We start from the raw sequence: 14,356 nt of genomic DNA on the forward strand, positions 1-14,356 counted from the left end.
GATATACCCACCAATGATTAAGTGTTGATTAAAAATTAATAGTGGTCAAATATCATAATTAACATCTCTATATGCTCTCAAATTAGTATCTCCCCTTAAATAACGTTTTGTTCTTCTCATAATGATCTATACTTATAATTTGAAGATTGAAATAGTTAAGTTATATCTTTTTTCTTGGCTAAGATGGAAAGTGATGTAAAAAGTTGTGATAAAATACCTTTTGATTTATTGAAATATTTTGAAATTTAGTTTTACTTTGTGTTAATAAAAATTTAATATGTTGTAGTCTCTATATTTATCAAAAAGTGGGTTAGCTTAATAACTTTATATTTGTTTCAAATAATTTACATTTATCTTTCAAAACATGTCTTCTCATTTAGAGGAATTAATAGCTTAAAAAATAGTAAAATAATTTATAAACACAGTGTTTTCCTTCTTCAAAAAAGGGTTTATTGTCTTGATTATTTTATTTTCTTTGTCTAAGACCACATATATATTTAAAATAAAATAATTTGAGTGAAGAACACTGACAATAAGATGGAGCTAACTTTTTAATACACAAGAATTGAATCTTAAACTTTATTTTAAAACAAATTAAACAAACAGTACTACCAAAATCCAATAATCCATCACTTGCTAGACTTTGATTTTACTTTTTATTTAGCTGTTCAAAAATGTTGTCTAAAACAAATTTTGGTAAATTTGTTTTCAGAGGGAGGAAACAGTTAATAGAATTTAATGTTTTTAATTAGACTAGAAATGATGTTGATGAAATTATTACTTCATAATTCATTTTAAATTTCAAATAATATTTATACATTTTAAAATATTTATTGTTTATTATATTCTTTTTATTTATAAAAATAGATTCATATGAAGTATATTACTAACATATATTATTTTTAATATATTTAGAGTTTTTTATTTTAGAAAGGTGGCAGTACTGACTCAACAACTACTCAAAGTTATATAAGGGAGTGGAACGACACATGTTAGTTCAGCATGTACACCACGCCGTGTATGCATTTGTAGCTGCCAAAGTTTGTTACATTATTATTCGTAATTGTAGGTGGCATAGTTAGATGCAGTTGCAAATTTGAAAGAAGAGGATTCAGATAATAATAACAATAATCATTGTTTTTGTTCGTTATCGTTGAAACGCATTTTCAAATCTGGTGCATAACATCACCCTCTCACCGCTCCCTCATTCTCACTCACTTCATTCATCACTCAAACAGAAACAAAATGCACAAATCCACGCCGCAACGAAGCTGTCACACTTCCACCTCCGATCTCCTCACATGGTCCGAGCAACCTCCGCCGCAATCCTCCCTTGCCGCCCCCGGCCATCGCTCTCGCCAGGTCACTACTGTTACTAACTCTTTTTGAAAAATTTGTTTGAGCATCGCTTTGGTTTGTTCAATTCAATCTGTCGTGGAAGATATATAATGAGTGTTTTGTTTGTTTGCTCTTCAATTCGCTAATCGTATCTTAGCCTTCGGATAAAATCGGGGAAGTTATCCGCGGAAGCCAGCTCACGGTGGAAGAAGCACAGAGTCTAGCCAAAAAGTAATGCTATCATTTTTTTGTTTTTTGTTTTCAATTCTATTCCAGTGTTGGTAAGTGCGCATTTAGATCTGCTGATTTTGTCGTTGTGCTTTTACGTGATTTTTTTTATTCGGTTAGTTCTGTGATTCGATTCAGTGTTTATTTACGTTGCTTGAGCTTTTATTTTTGCGGGAACGATCTGTTTGTGATCTTGGAAACATTATGCGGTTTTTCAATTACTTGTAGTTTGTGTTGATTGTTTTTGCCTCTATTTTTATGTTTCCTTTGTTATATATGAGAGTGAAGGAGAGAAAAGAGGGAAAAGCATGGATTAGGATTCTCCCCACAGCCTCTCAAATAAAAACTCATGTTATGAAATTTGTGTAAAAATGAAAATTCGAAACACGATATTATCAAAATTTTAATATAGAAAATATACTTTTTTTCTAATAGAATATAAAATAAATTAAATATATTGTAATAATTTCAAACAGAAATAACATACATATTTATCTCAGTAAGATATAATAACTATGCCATATAATATCTCTATCCCATAAATGCGACTTTGAAATTAATTGATGAATAAAAAAGAAGACCCACCCTTCTTACTTTCATCAATTAGTAACTAGAAGAGAAAAGAAGATAAATGTGAGAACCACTACATGTTTTATAATTATTTTTAAATTTATTATGATCACAGCATAATTTGTTATAGTGTATATTTTACAGTCTTATTTTTTATAATAATACATGAATAAATAAAATTATTATTATTATTATTTATGTCTTTTAAAATCAAATTATCTCTTTTTCTATTGACTATCTACTTCATCTGAATAACCTATTTTTTTCATTTACTTTTTCCACTTTTTTTTCTCTCCTCCTACCCTTACTGGGAACGTATTTAAAAGTTGATCATTGGTCTCCTGCATTCAATTGTTTTAAAATTCTCAGACTCTGTAATGATGAGCATTCAACACGAAATTATTTTTGTATTCTTAAGCATGATTGATTAGTTCATTATTAAAGGAACTTTTATTATCAGAATAATTATAAATTCTTACCAAATGTGTTTATATATTATTTGTAGACTCAAATTTCACCCAGATTATTAAATTTTATGAAGTGTTTGTATTTTATAAAATAAAAACAATATATTTATTTTTAAAGTATCAATGTGTAAACATAATTTTTTTTTAAATAATACAATTAAATGAAATCGAGGTATCTAAAATTTATTTATATTTAATTCACTAAATATAACTATTTTTTTGTTTACATACCAGTTGAGAAGAAATATTTTGATATGATAAATATGGATTTTTGTTTCGTTTTCAAAATTGAATGCATTTTTAATTCAATACTTTTTTTCAGTATTAAAGTAGATTTTTAGAAATATTTAGTATTGTTCTTATTCTTATCATTTTACACAATTGGGTTGGGTGTAGTGACTATTGACCATTGCTAGTGTTCTCACGTATGCAGCCGCATACATTTCAGATACCAAAGTTTATTTTTAATATTAGAATTTAATTAGAATGCATTAAGAGAAAAGATTTTTGACTTTTTTACATTGTCAATTAATTAAAAATTATTTTAGATATAATTTTTAAAATAGCTATTATGAAAATTAATACACTTGTCAAACATAACTATTTACAAAAAGAATGATAAAGTAAAATTATATTGTGAACATATTTTAATTAATTAATTTATTTATTTAGAAGTCTATTTATTATTTAGTGTGATATCTTATTGAATAACAGTACAAATCTCTACTCTAACAGAACGTCAAAATTAAACAAGAAATACCGAACTTAAACTGCAGAATATTTGTTACTAGTTAAGTTCAAAGGTTCATGTTATATAATTTTGTGGTCAAGTATATCTCTCCATGTTTCCGCTGTTAAAGGATTAGTTGTTAATCTGTATAGTTGTTGTTATTAGCTAATAGCTGCGACGGAAATGATAGTTGTTTCTTTCCGTTATTAGTTGATTAGTTTATTATTATTTTGCTCTGTTGTGATTGCTACCTTCAACAGCCTTGTTTTTCTTCTTATAGCTTTATGGCAGGTTTTAGAAATAGGCTTCCAGCCCAATGAAGGAAGTCAAGTTCCATCTCGTCCATCCTATCATTTTTCTTTTTCTCTCTTCTAACATGGTATCAGAGTGATCCAATCCCTTGTTTCTTGTTGTTTTCCTTATCTTATTCTTGATACTCAGGAAATCATGCTCTGGATATAAGATGAAAGAAATGACTGGAAGTGGTATATTTTCTGGTAATGCTGAAAATACCACATCAGAAGCCAAGTCTGCAAATTTAAAAAACAGAACAGGCATACGGGTATACGAGGTATGCAAGATGAGATTTCATCATTTGAACGAGTGTTTTTCAAATACGAACTCATTGTGTTGAAAGTATTATTGTTTTATTTCCCTGCAATTGCATTTCAGCAAGCAATGAATAGAAGGAGTCAGATATCATTCAGCACCGAAGGAAACGTTTCTCCTAAGATACCATCCTCTCTACCCGAGATAGCAAAGCAGCGTGAACTAAGTGGAACATATCAAAGTGAATCAGACACGAAGACCAAGAAGCACGTATCAAGTGCCAAGACCAAGGAGCTCAGCGGAAGTGATATATTTGCTCCTCCTCCTGAAATTGTGCCTCGTTCGCAAGGTGCTGGACGCACTTGGGAATCAAAACAAAGTGAAGACACGAGAGAATCTGTTCCACGAAAAGTGCGTCGTGCATCGGCGCAAGTTTCTAATGTAAGTATCTTCTGGATAGGAAGACCAATCATGAGTCACCTTTACTTAACTATCATTTATATTGGATGATCTGAAGAAATTTTTGTTCTTATTTCTAATCCCGTCTCGTGCATATCCATGGCTATTCATTACGGTGAATTTTACCTTTGATGGTGCAAATACCATTTATTTGGGGATGTTAAATTTTTTCAATTTCCCTCACCAAAACACTAGGCTGATTTCTTGAGTTAGAGTCAAATGCACTTGCATTCTTTTGAAGAGGTTTATCAGTTTGTATGCATGTTTTTAAAGTTTCGACAACAGGTTTTTTCATCGTTTTAAATATTACTTTTCAGGAGCTTTTGTTGATTTAAGAGATGTGTTTCTCTTAGTTTTATTATATTAACAAAATCTTTTATATTTCTTAAATAAGATGTATACCTTTTAACCTAGTTTGATTATTGTTGTAGCCTGGAGATGTCCAAGGAAATTACTTATTCCGTGAAGAGCCAGTAAAGAAGACATTAAGGAAAATACACGAGCAGAAGTTTGCAGACCTGACGGGCAATAATATTTTCAAGGGTGACGTTCCTGCAGGATCACTGGAGAAGCCTTCAAGCAGAGCTAAACTTAGAGAAATGGCTGGGAATAACATATTTGCTGATGGAAAGGCAGAAAACAGAGACCATATACGAGGTGCCCGCAGACCCCCCGGTGGAGGAAGCAGCATTTCCCTGCTTTAAATTGATTATCTAAATTCGCCCCCATTCACTGTGTGCGTTCTCTAGATTCCTCAAGTTCCGCGTTTTGACTGGAAAGATCGGTGTGCTGGATTCTCAAAATTGTATATTTATGGTATAACCGCCGACACAGAATAACTAGCGTTACCATAATGGGTGCAAATGTTTATTTATGTTGATGTTGATATACATCACAATATTGGATAAATAAAATTATTAAGATTTTTTTAAATACATCTGGTTTATGCATTTCATGATATAATTGTTGAGATATATTACTGAGAAGTTAACAAACAGTTGCTTTTGTGAAGTGTGATGATAATATGCTGTAAAAATAATTGAACCTCAATAACAATAACAGTAGAAAGAGATGCAATGCAACTAATATTTTATTATTGAAAGGGGTGCAGCTTCTATGCCTCGAATTTCCGACATTCAGAACATATTATTTTAAAAACATCAGGATAATTTATGCCCTCGTAAGCAGCATTAGCAGAGAGCCGTCGAATTCCTCCGTCCAGATATTAACAGCAATATCGCATTTATGATTAGAGAAAAAAAGCAAATAGCCTAACCAGCAATTCCATGAGAACTGAACAGAGTAAGAGAGGACTCTTACTTCTCGTGTCCAGCCAGAGCAAGGAGAAAGCTCTTATAGTCTCCAGAAGTGTCATTGGCTATTGCACGGTCGAGAGGAACGCTATTTCTCCTTTGGTATTCCTCACCAACTCGCTGCAAATCAACCTCAGCTCTGGTTGCCACCACTCTAGTAAGGGCGCATTCATCAGTTCCCAGTTTGTTTATAGCGAGCCTCAAGACTTTGGCAAAATATTTCTCAGGGAATGTCAAACACTTGATGGCAGCCCTCAATAATTTCAGATATGCATCTTTTGGATCAGTTTTCAGATCCTACACACATAAGCCGATTGTTAGTTCAACAACAACTCACTCATTAATCTTATAAAGTTATAATAATCACTTAATGACCATTTCTATCTTGTCTTTATATATTTTTGTTTTGAAGTAATCCCATAATGTTATCCTTTCAAATGTAGTAATGGATTCATCTACTACATAAAATTATCACAGTAAAGCATGTTTCTTAAAGTGGACAGTAACGTTGCCGACAACAAAAGTTCAGTACTGCAGTCGATACTAAGAAAACAGTTGATATTAGAAACTATTCATATTCGGCCAAATCGTCTATACCTTGTTTATGGCATTCCCGAACTCATCTTTATAGTGATTCAGAGTTGCACTTAACTGTGCTCGACTCCTTGTTGTCAAAATCCTGATCAGGTCCTCATCATTGTAGGTCTTCCCTGAAATCTTCCCGTGAAGCACTTTAGCCTCAGATTTTGCCAGTGTCATGTTCACCTCCTCCCCCTCATAACGGAATGTGCTCACAAGAGGAACCAATAGCTATTATTATCAAAAACAATGTTTCATCAGGTAAAAGGAAAAAAATGTCTGAAAATAATTGTTAGATCCCGTGCATGTTTGGAATCGCTGGTTTTATTTAAAGTTCGCTATGTAACTTAGAAAAAGTCACGTTTGCCATAAAATCAGTTCGAACTAAACACGCATCTTAGACATGGCATAATAATGCAAAAAAAAAAAAATGGCGATTAGGTTTTAAATAAAACAATTCAATTGAATGGTTATATCCATATTCTAAAGGGGCACATACTCATGGTAGACGTAAATCTGGAAACACTCACATAAACAAAGGTTCTCTTTTAAATACAAGAGGTTTATATATTTTAGAAAAAACTGATTGATGAAGAATATTAGGAAGTTAAGGTTTTACCTTGCGTATGTCTCCAGAAGTATGGTAGGCAACATCTTCTTCAAGGGACTTTTTGAAGCGGATTTGATATGCTTGCTTAGCTTTGAGGAGATCAAGTGAAGATCTAGTGGAAGCAATTTCCAAAATGACCCAATTATCGGAAGTCATCTTCTTAGTGGCTTCATTAGCTAAATAGGCATCACGCTCAGCAGGATCCAGTATCCACAACAGCACAACCCGCTTTTATATTCACAACGTCAAACATTAGACAAGAAAATAACTTCATCACTGCAACTATCATTTTCCTTTAATCAAGGTTATCCGTATATATGAAGAATGAAAAAAAAAAGTTGATAGTAGACGGTGAAATTGAAAGTTCTAAGTTCTGATAAAATGAAATGGGAGTCACATTAATATTTACCTAAAGAAACCAGATATAAAAAGATTTAAACTGACCTCGAAGTCACTTGAAAGTTCTTTGTCTAGATCTTTAAGAAGATCTTCTCCATAGGTTACATTATAAGCTTCACGAATCAATTTACGCTGAACTGCATTTCTATGTCCCAGGATTGATATTATCAGTGCTTCATTCGTTCCCCATCCTGCAAAGATATGTCAAAGTGACAAGTTGACAACTGGATGAATGGACATTGAAAAGAAACTTGCGAAATGAGAGAATAAAAATGCCTCATGTCACGATAAAACAAAGGAACAAATTAAATTCCCTGATTTATTTGAGCACCTCTGAATGATTCAAATTTCCAATCTCACAATGTATTAATTTTCTGTAATAGTAATCTGCACTGCACTTATTTTACTGGAATTGAACACATACACAGAAACAGGTACAGGTACAGAAACTAAAAAAATCCTTTCATTTACACAGGTAGCTTATTACTTATTATTAAGGCCGTGTTAAACATGTGCATGAAACCGTTCCATTTAACTCTTGGAAACACAAGAGTTTGACACCATCGGCAACCTAACCAAATCTGAATGATCATCAGTCACTGAGGTCAAATTTTCAACGTATTCACGCAGTTAATAAATTGTAAGCAAATTGTGAATGAAGATATAAAAGGCTTGTATTCTATCTTTAAATTGAACTTAAAACATTTATGATTTAAGACTGAATTTGTCTGATATTCATCCAAATATCCAATCAACGGTTAAAATTTGCTGACTGCATGCATGTGTGAAAAACATGACCGCTCGAAAGCTGTTCCAGCATTCATTCATTCATTCTTTCATCAAGCATTGACTCCATAAATCAAATACACAGGACTCTAAAACTCACATAAAACATGTAAAATTTTAGCAGAAGTGTTACAAACTAAGAGTTGATAGATAATAAAACGAGCACAGTCAGATCACGAACACGAAAAATCACTCGAATCCGGAGGAGATGTAGATCGAGAAAATGTTATGCAGAAGGATAATCCAATAACAAGATGAAAATCAATGAAATAAATGAGTGAATGTAACCTTTAAAAGCTTTTCTCAATTGCTCACTGTCTTCCGTTGGAGAAGGAGGATGAGGAGGAACCTTCAATGTCGCCATTTTCGCTCACGATCTCTGTCCCTGAGACAATGTGATGTGATGTGATGCAGAAAATTGAGAGGATTGTGAGGAGTTGGTGCCTCCATTTATATCAAGAGTTGAGGGCGAAACTATTGGCTTTTGCAATACCTCTCTCAGACAACACATTGTTGACTTTTGTAACAAATGCACAAATGTCTAATATAGTTAATTACACGGGGAAAAATAATTTCCTTGATTCTCTTAAAAATATTAATATATCAATTTAGCCTTTGCCTTTAAAATTCTTTTTACTATTTATTGATATAGATAACATAAACTTATTTTATAATATTTAATATGAACAAAAAAAATATAAAAGGTATTTTATGATGTAATTATTTTAAGGTACAAAGTTTTCTTGACATCATTGTTGGTGTGGACATCTACGGAGAGGATGACTACGTTTGAATATAACATTCTTGGGGAGAGGGAGAAAGGAATTAGAAAAAAAAAAATTTCTTAAAGTTTGTTACGAAGTTTCTGATCTTATTTTTTTTTTCTTTTCATTATTATATTTCTCTTCTTTTAGTTTTATGTTACTAACAACAAATCAAAATTGGTTAGGTTTATTGTGTTATAAATTTAAATTTGTTTAATATATTTTTTATTACAACTTAGTTATTAATAGGTTAAAACTCATAAATAATAAGAGAAAATATTTTTATCTTTTTTTTTCTACTTAATGATATTTAATATTTAAAAGATATGAATGCATTAGCGCATATGTTTCCGTTTCAGTAGTAATAATAAAAGGAATATTATCTCAATAACATTACCTTTTTAAAAATTTATTAAAAAATTATTAAAAAACCTGACTTATTTCTTATTATATTTTTTGTATTCATATATTAGTGTTAAATATTTATTAACTTTATTAATGAATAATTTATGAGGGATTTTAGTAGTAACTTAAGTAAAATATTTCCTCTTTAAACATGTTTTTTTGAACCATATGACTTTAACTATGGATATCTTTAAAATTGAGTTACATATCAATTCTTATCATATAAAATTCCCTTCCAGATTTTATAATTTTAAATAAATTTCAAAGAATAAAAAAGATAAATTTAAAGAAGTATATTGAAAAAAAAAGATTGTTTTTAATATTTTTTATCATATTTCAAATTTGTTTTAATATTTTAGGTATGCATATATTTAATTAAAACATGTTGATAATGTATAATTATAATTTTTCACGTAAAATAATTTTATTAATTTATATAATAAGTAACTTAGCATCTATCTAATAATATAATCGGTGATTAATTAATAATGTGTGCATCACAATTAAACTCCAATTTTCATTAATATTACTTATACCATATATATACAATCACTCTATGGAATTCTTTTATTAGATGAAAAAATATTGGTAAATTTAAGAAGGACCTTTAGTATTTATAAATCAGATGTTAGGTTTTTCTTAAAATATTAAAACTTAATTAAATTGTTTATCTTTGTAATTTGGTGTAGTTCTTTTTTTAACATATGAGTTTTGATCTAGTCCCATATTTTTCTATTTTTTTAATAATATTTTTTTCATGTGATGACAATTGATTGTTGTTACTTGAATTGATTGTTGTTACTTGAGGTGTGAGACTAATTGAAATGTCAAGTACGACAATGATGCCTAACATAAAAACTTTTTTTAAAAAAATAAAAAAATAAATTTGGTGCAGTCTCAACATATCCTCAAAATTTCAAACAATATGCTCTAATTAACAAATAATTTTTTTTTTATCCATGAACACCTTTCCATAAAATCATGACCAACATCCATGTGACATATGCAAGGTTTTTTTATCATGAACATATGCAAGGTTGAACATATGCAAGGTTCTTTCATGGAGTGGTTGTTTTTAAAGGAATTTCACCAAGATGAATATAACTACCATTTAAACACTTTTTTGTCTTTCCTTCTTTTATACTTGGATGTCTTCCTGTTGATCTTCTTGTAACTGGTTTAATGATTTTGTTTGTGTAGAAGCATAAATTCAATGAAAATAATGTTATATTGTATTTTGAATGTTAATTTTGTGTTAAAAATATTGGAATGTGAGTTGTGACTTATATGTTGTTGATTTGAGTATTTTGGATTGGTTAATGATGTTGAGTAAAAAAATATTTTTTTATAAGTTTGGTAATGAGTTATAAAAGTCCCTTTTCATGATGTATAGTGTAAAATATTTTAAATATCATTATTTTTATCATTCAAGCTAATAAAATTATATAAAGAAGATAAAAAGGTAGGTAATTTTAATATAATAATTTTGGATAAAAAAATAGATATATATCTTATTATTATATTTATACTTTTCAATTATTTCTTGATGTTATTTGGATTGTGTAAGTAATTGCATGATCTTCTTATTTTTTTTATATAAATTAATAAAGTTGTCTAAAATGATTTTTTTTCCAATTTTTCATATATATATATATTTTTTTCAAATCTATTAATGTTATATCTGGTAGAAGATGACTGCAGAAAATGATAAGAATAAAATGTTGGATTATTATAGCTGTTAATTAATTTTTATATTTTATTTGATACTGTAATACTCACTACTATTTTTAAATACACATTAATTTGTATTTACCATGACCTTTAAATTCATATTAAATAGTAATTTATTTTGAATGGGTGTATCTTCTACACCTACACAGATTAACAAAATAGGGTTTCAAAATTCTGGTCCTTTCTCATCCGCGGCTCCTTCAGCAGGTAGCTTCGCTTTACACGTTCTAGACGAACTCACAGGTAAAATTGTTATTCCCCGTTTTGTACTCGTATTCATTCCCTTCTTCTAACTTCGCTTTCACACGGGTAAAGATTTTCATGGTGATTCAAGCACCGAATTGAAGGATGGTGTAGTAGTATATAAGCCTATTTGGTCATTGCGTGAAATACACAAAAGTCTGTTTTAATCAATCCTACACACTACCAATTTTCAAGGTGTTTTTGTTAAATCCTTCATTTGTTTGTCTCACAACGTACTCACAAAATTGCTGCGAAAATTGGTATATGAAACTAATGAATAATCTGAAATTGTAAACTAAAACTGTACCCTAGTGGTGCAGCTTGGAAGATTATACATTACCACAAGAGAGTTCATTGTAATTTTATATGTATCCAGTAAATTAACATGCGATTCTTGAAGCATTAGTAGAAGAAAGCTGTTGGGAATTTAGTACATTAGTATACTCCCAACCTCAGATGTCAAAAGTTTTCCTGTTCTCTGTTTGAATCTGTATCTGCTGCATCAAAGATCCTATTCAGAAGGAATGATCATAATTTTGTCACAGTGCGAAGAAATTCAAGATTGATTTGAAGTATCAGTTATTTGTGTTTGTACTTTTCCCCCTAAATCTCCTTTCTCCTTCATTTGTTTGTCTCACAACATACTCACAAAATTGCTGCGAAAATTGATATATGAAACTAATGAATAATCTGAAATTGTAAACTAAAAAGTGGTGCAGCTTGGAAGATTATACATTACCACAAGAGAGTTCATTGTAATTTTACATGTATCCAGTAAATTAACATGTGATTCTTGAAACATTAGTAGAAGAAAGCGTTTGGGAATTTAGTACATTAGTATACTCCCAACCTCAGAATTTAGTACATTAGTATACTCCCAACCTGAGATGTCAAAAGTTTTCTGTTCTCTCTGTTTGAATCGTGTATCTGCTGCATCAAAGATCCTATTCAGAAGAAGGAATGATCATAATTTTGTCACAGTGCGAAGAAGAAATTCAAGATCGATTTGAACTATCTGTTATTTGTGTTTGTACTTTCATAATATGACTTAGTCATGCCTTGTACCCTTTCCCCCTAAATCTCCTTTCTCCTTCGTTTTGAATGCAGTGATGGGAAAAATGGACAAGAATAGGAAAAAGTCTGGCAGGCATGGTTCTTCAAGAGAGCATACCGATACGCAGGAGCCAGAGATGGACATAAGGAAGATTATGAAAGATGTTGAAAATTTTAGTAATGTCCATTTTCCTTCTTCATTCTCACTTTCTTTTCCTTTTACTTGAATATTGTCTGTATCTTTTCTTTGATTCTGCTTTCTGTTTTTTATGTGTTTTAAATACTCAATCCAATAGAAAACAATGCATTATGAAAAGTGGATGACTATGTTTTTGCTTATTAGCATAATATTTAAATTTTATATAGTTAGATTGGATTTCATGGTCTGCTCTGATGCAGCTTGATTTTTGAATAGCTGTGCAATGTAATCTTTGTTGCTGAACTCTTTTATTTTAAAGCACCGTATTGATTTATGTGGCTGGATGGTTGTCATAGAGACGCTGACACTGATTTCCTACTTTAGAAACTTAGTGTCATTTGAACAGGTGACATTGTACTGTTGAAGGAAACTATGTATTATGATTGTATGTTTCAATTAATATTTTGTTTATGGATTTGGAAATTCATATGATGGAGTAAGTAACTGCTTTCCGTATAAAGTCTCCTCTTTTTTGTGTAAAACATAACTTATTCTTAGTTGAAACTATTGAACCTAAACTTCTAATTTAGGATATGTGACACACGGTTCAATTTCTTTTCTCTTCTAACATTTAGTCCAGGGCTGCATGTAACTTTTTTTTATTCTTCAGTAGTGCATGACTACATCTTCTTTAACCAGGATGATTTGAGGATTCAATTGTATAGTTGATAGCCAGTTCTATAAGTCTTCTTGAGGATTTTTGTTGTTTATGGAAATATAAGAGCGCGTCTTAGAAGTAGTTTTATACTATTTGGGCTAAAATTGGTTATTTTTCATATTGGATGCTAAGATATTTGAATGATAAGAAAATGTTTGTTTCTTTATTTTAATTTTGGGTGTTAGATCTGAAAAAATTATGGTGACCGTGCTCAGTTCACCTGGTGTTTTTTGCCTTTCCCCTATGTCCAGCAAATATGATAGTACAGTTGCTTCTTATAATGGCTGCTAATTATCGTATTTTCCAGGTTACTCACATATGACATGGAAAGAACGCAAGAAGATTGAAGATAGGAATATTGTTTCTCTTGGTGGGAAGGTGAAGAATATTTTTTATATTCTATATTGATCGTCATGGGCCAATGCAAATTCTATTACAAGGATGCTCGGGAAACAAAATTCTTAGTGTTTATGATTTCCCCATTTGTAGGCCCCCAAGAATCAGAGATTACCCTTAAGTGTGGCACGACCAATGATGAAGAAACAAAAGGAGAGGGAGCAGATAATGCTCCAAGAGGTAATTAATTTCTATAATTCCCCACTTTTATTCTGCCCCCTATTGTGATTTTTTGTCTGTCTCCTACTGACATTATTCATGTATGATATGTACCACTGTGACTTTTAGCGTTTGATTATGGGAAAATTTGGGGGAAAGCTCGGTGGTAGCAGTACAAGATCAGCTGGGAAGCACAAGCCAGAAAACAAGGGTCTGAAGTTAAGTGAAGGTCATTTTAGAAATGGCATACTCAACGTGAAGCATTTGTTGAATTCAGCACCATCAAGAGACCGTGAAACTGGAACCAATATGTCCAATACATGGAAAGGGAAAGGTGGTAATAAAGGGAGAGGTGGTAATATGAAACATGATAAGAAAGGTGGCGGTAAGAAGCACAATTTGAGTACATCCTTTTGAGTAAGGTGTTTTAAGAATCTGAGTCATTTTTTAATACTTATGACCTTTATAAATCTAACATGATCCTGGTGTAAGCCTTTAGCAGAGTAAAATAGAATAGAACACAACAGAGTGCAACATGACAATAATGTCTTGTGTATTATTGTAGTTTAAAACTGAACAAGACCTTGTGTCTTGTTTTGCGTTTTTGTGTGCTTATCTTCCATTCGATAGAGTACTATGGAATATAATATATCAAGGACAATTAATAACTGATTTTTCTTTACATTTTATCCTTCTTTGTATGTAGGTTGTACTCCTATT

General features: G+C 31.0%; 3 protein-coding genes across 3 annotated transcripts; 2 read left to right on the plus strand and 1 right to left on the minus strand.

Annotated features, from left to right (window-relative positions):
• The first annotated feature begins 998 nt into the window (after positions 1-998).
• LOC137812319 (uncharacterized) lies at positions 999-5,274 on the plus strand. The gene is made up of 5 exons (XM_068614252.2): positions 999-1,362; positions 1,496-1,569; positions 3,775-3,904; positions 4,006-4,323; positions 4,773-5,274. The coding sequence occupies exons 1-5, from the start codon at positions 1,246-1,248 to the stop codon at positions 5,043-5,045; spliced, it is 912 nt and encodes a 303-aa protein (XP_068470353.1). The 5' UTR covers positions 999-1,245; the 3' UTR covers positions 5,046-5,274.
• A 123-nt stretch (positions 5,275-5,397) lies between these two features.
• ANNAT2 (annexin 2) lies at positions 5,398-8,519 on the minus strand. Its single transcript, XM_068614251.2, has 5 exons — positions 8,317-8,519; positions 7,288-7,433; positions 6,853-7,071; positions 6,252-6,464; positions 5,398-5,951 (listed from the first exon to the last, which is right to left on the minus strand). The coding sequence occupies exons 1-5, from the start codon at positions 8,390-8,392 to the stop codon at positions 5,658-5,660; spliced, it is 948 nt and encodes a 315-aa protein (XP_068470352.1). The 5' UTR covers positions 8,393-8,519; the 3' UTR covers positions 5,398-5,657.
• A 2,524-nt stretch (positions 8,520-11,043) lies between these two features.
• LOC137812320 (axoneme-associated protein MST101(2) protein) lies at positions 11,044-14,304 on the plus strand. The gene is made up of 5 exons (XM_068614253.2): positions 11,044-11,171; positions 12,279-12,401; positions 13,389-13,459; positions 13,571-13,657; positions 13,766-14,304. Exons 1-5 carry the CDS (start codon positions 11,051-11,053, stop codon positions 14,051-14,053), a joined length of 690 nt encoding a protein of 229 aa, XP_068470354.1. The 5' UTR covers positions 11,044-11,050; the 3' UTR covers positions 14,054-14,304.
• Positions 14,305-14,356: the final 52 nt, after the last annotated feature.

Source organism: Phaseolus vulgaris, chromosome 2 (assembly GCF_051622355.1).
Source record: "Phaseolus vulgaris cultivar YP4 chromosome 2, ASM5162235v1, whole genome shotgun sequence".
Lineage (NCBI taxonomy): Eukaryota > Viridiplantae > Streptophyta > Magnoliopsida > Fabales > Fabaceae > Phaseolus > Phaseolus vulgaris.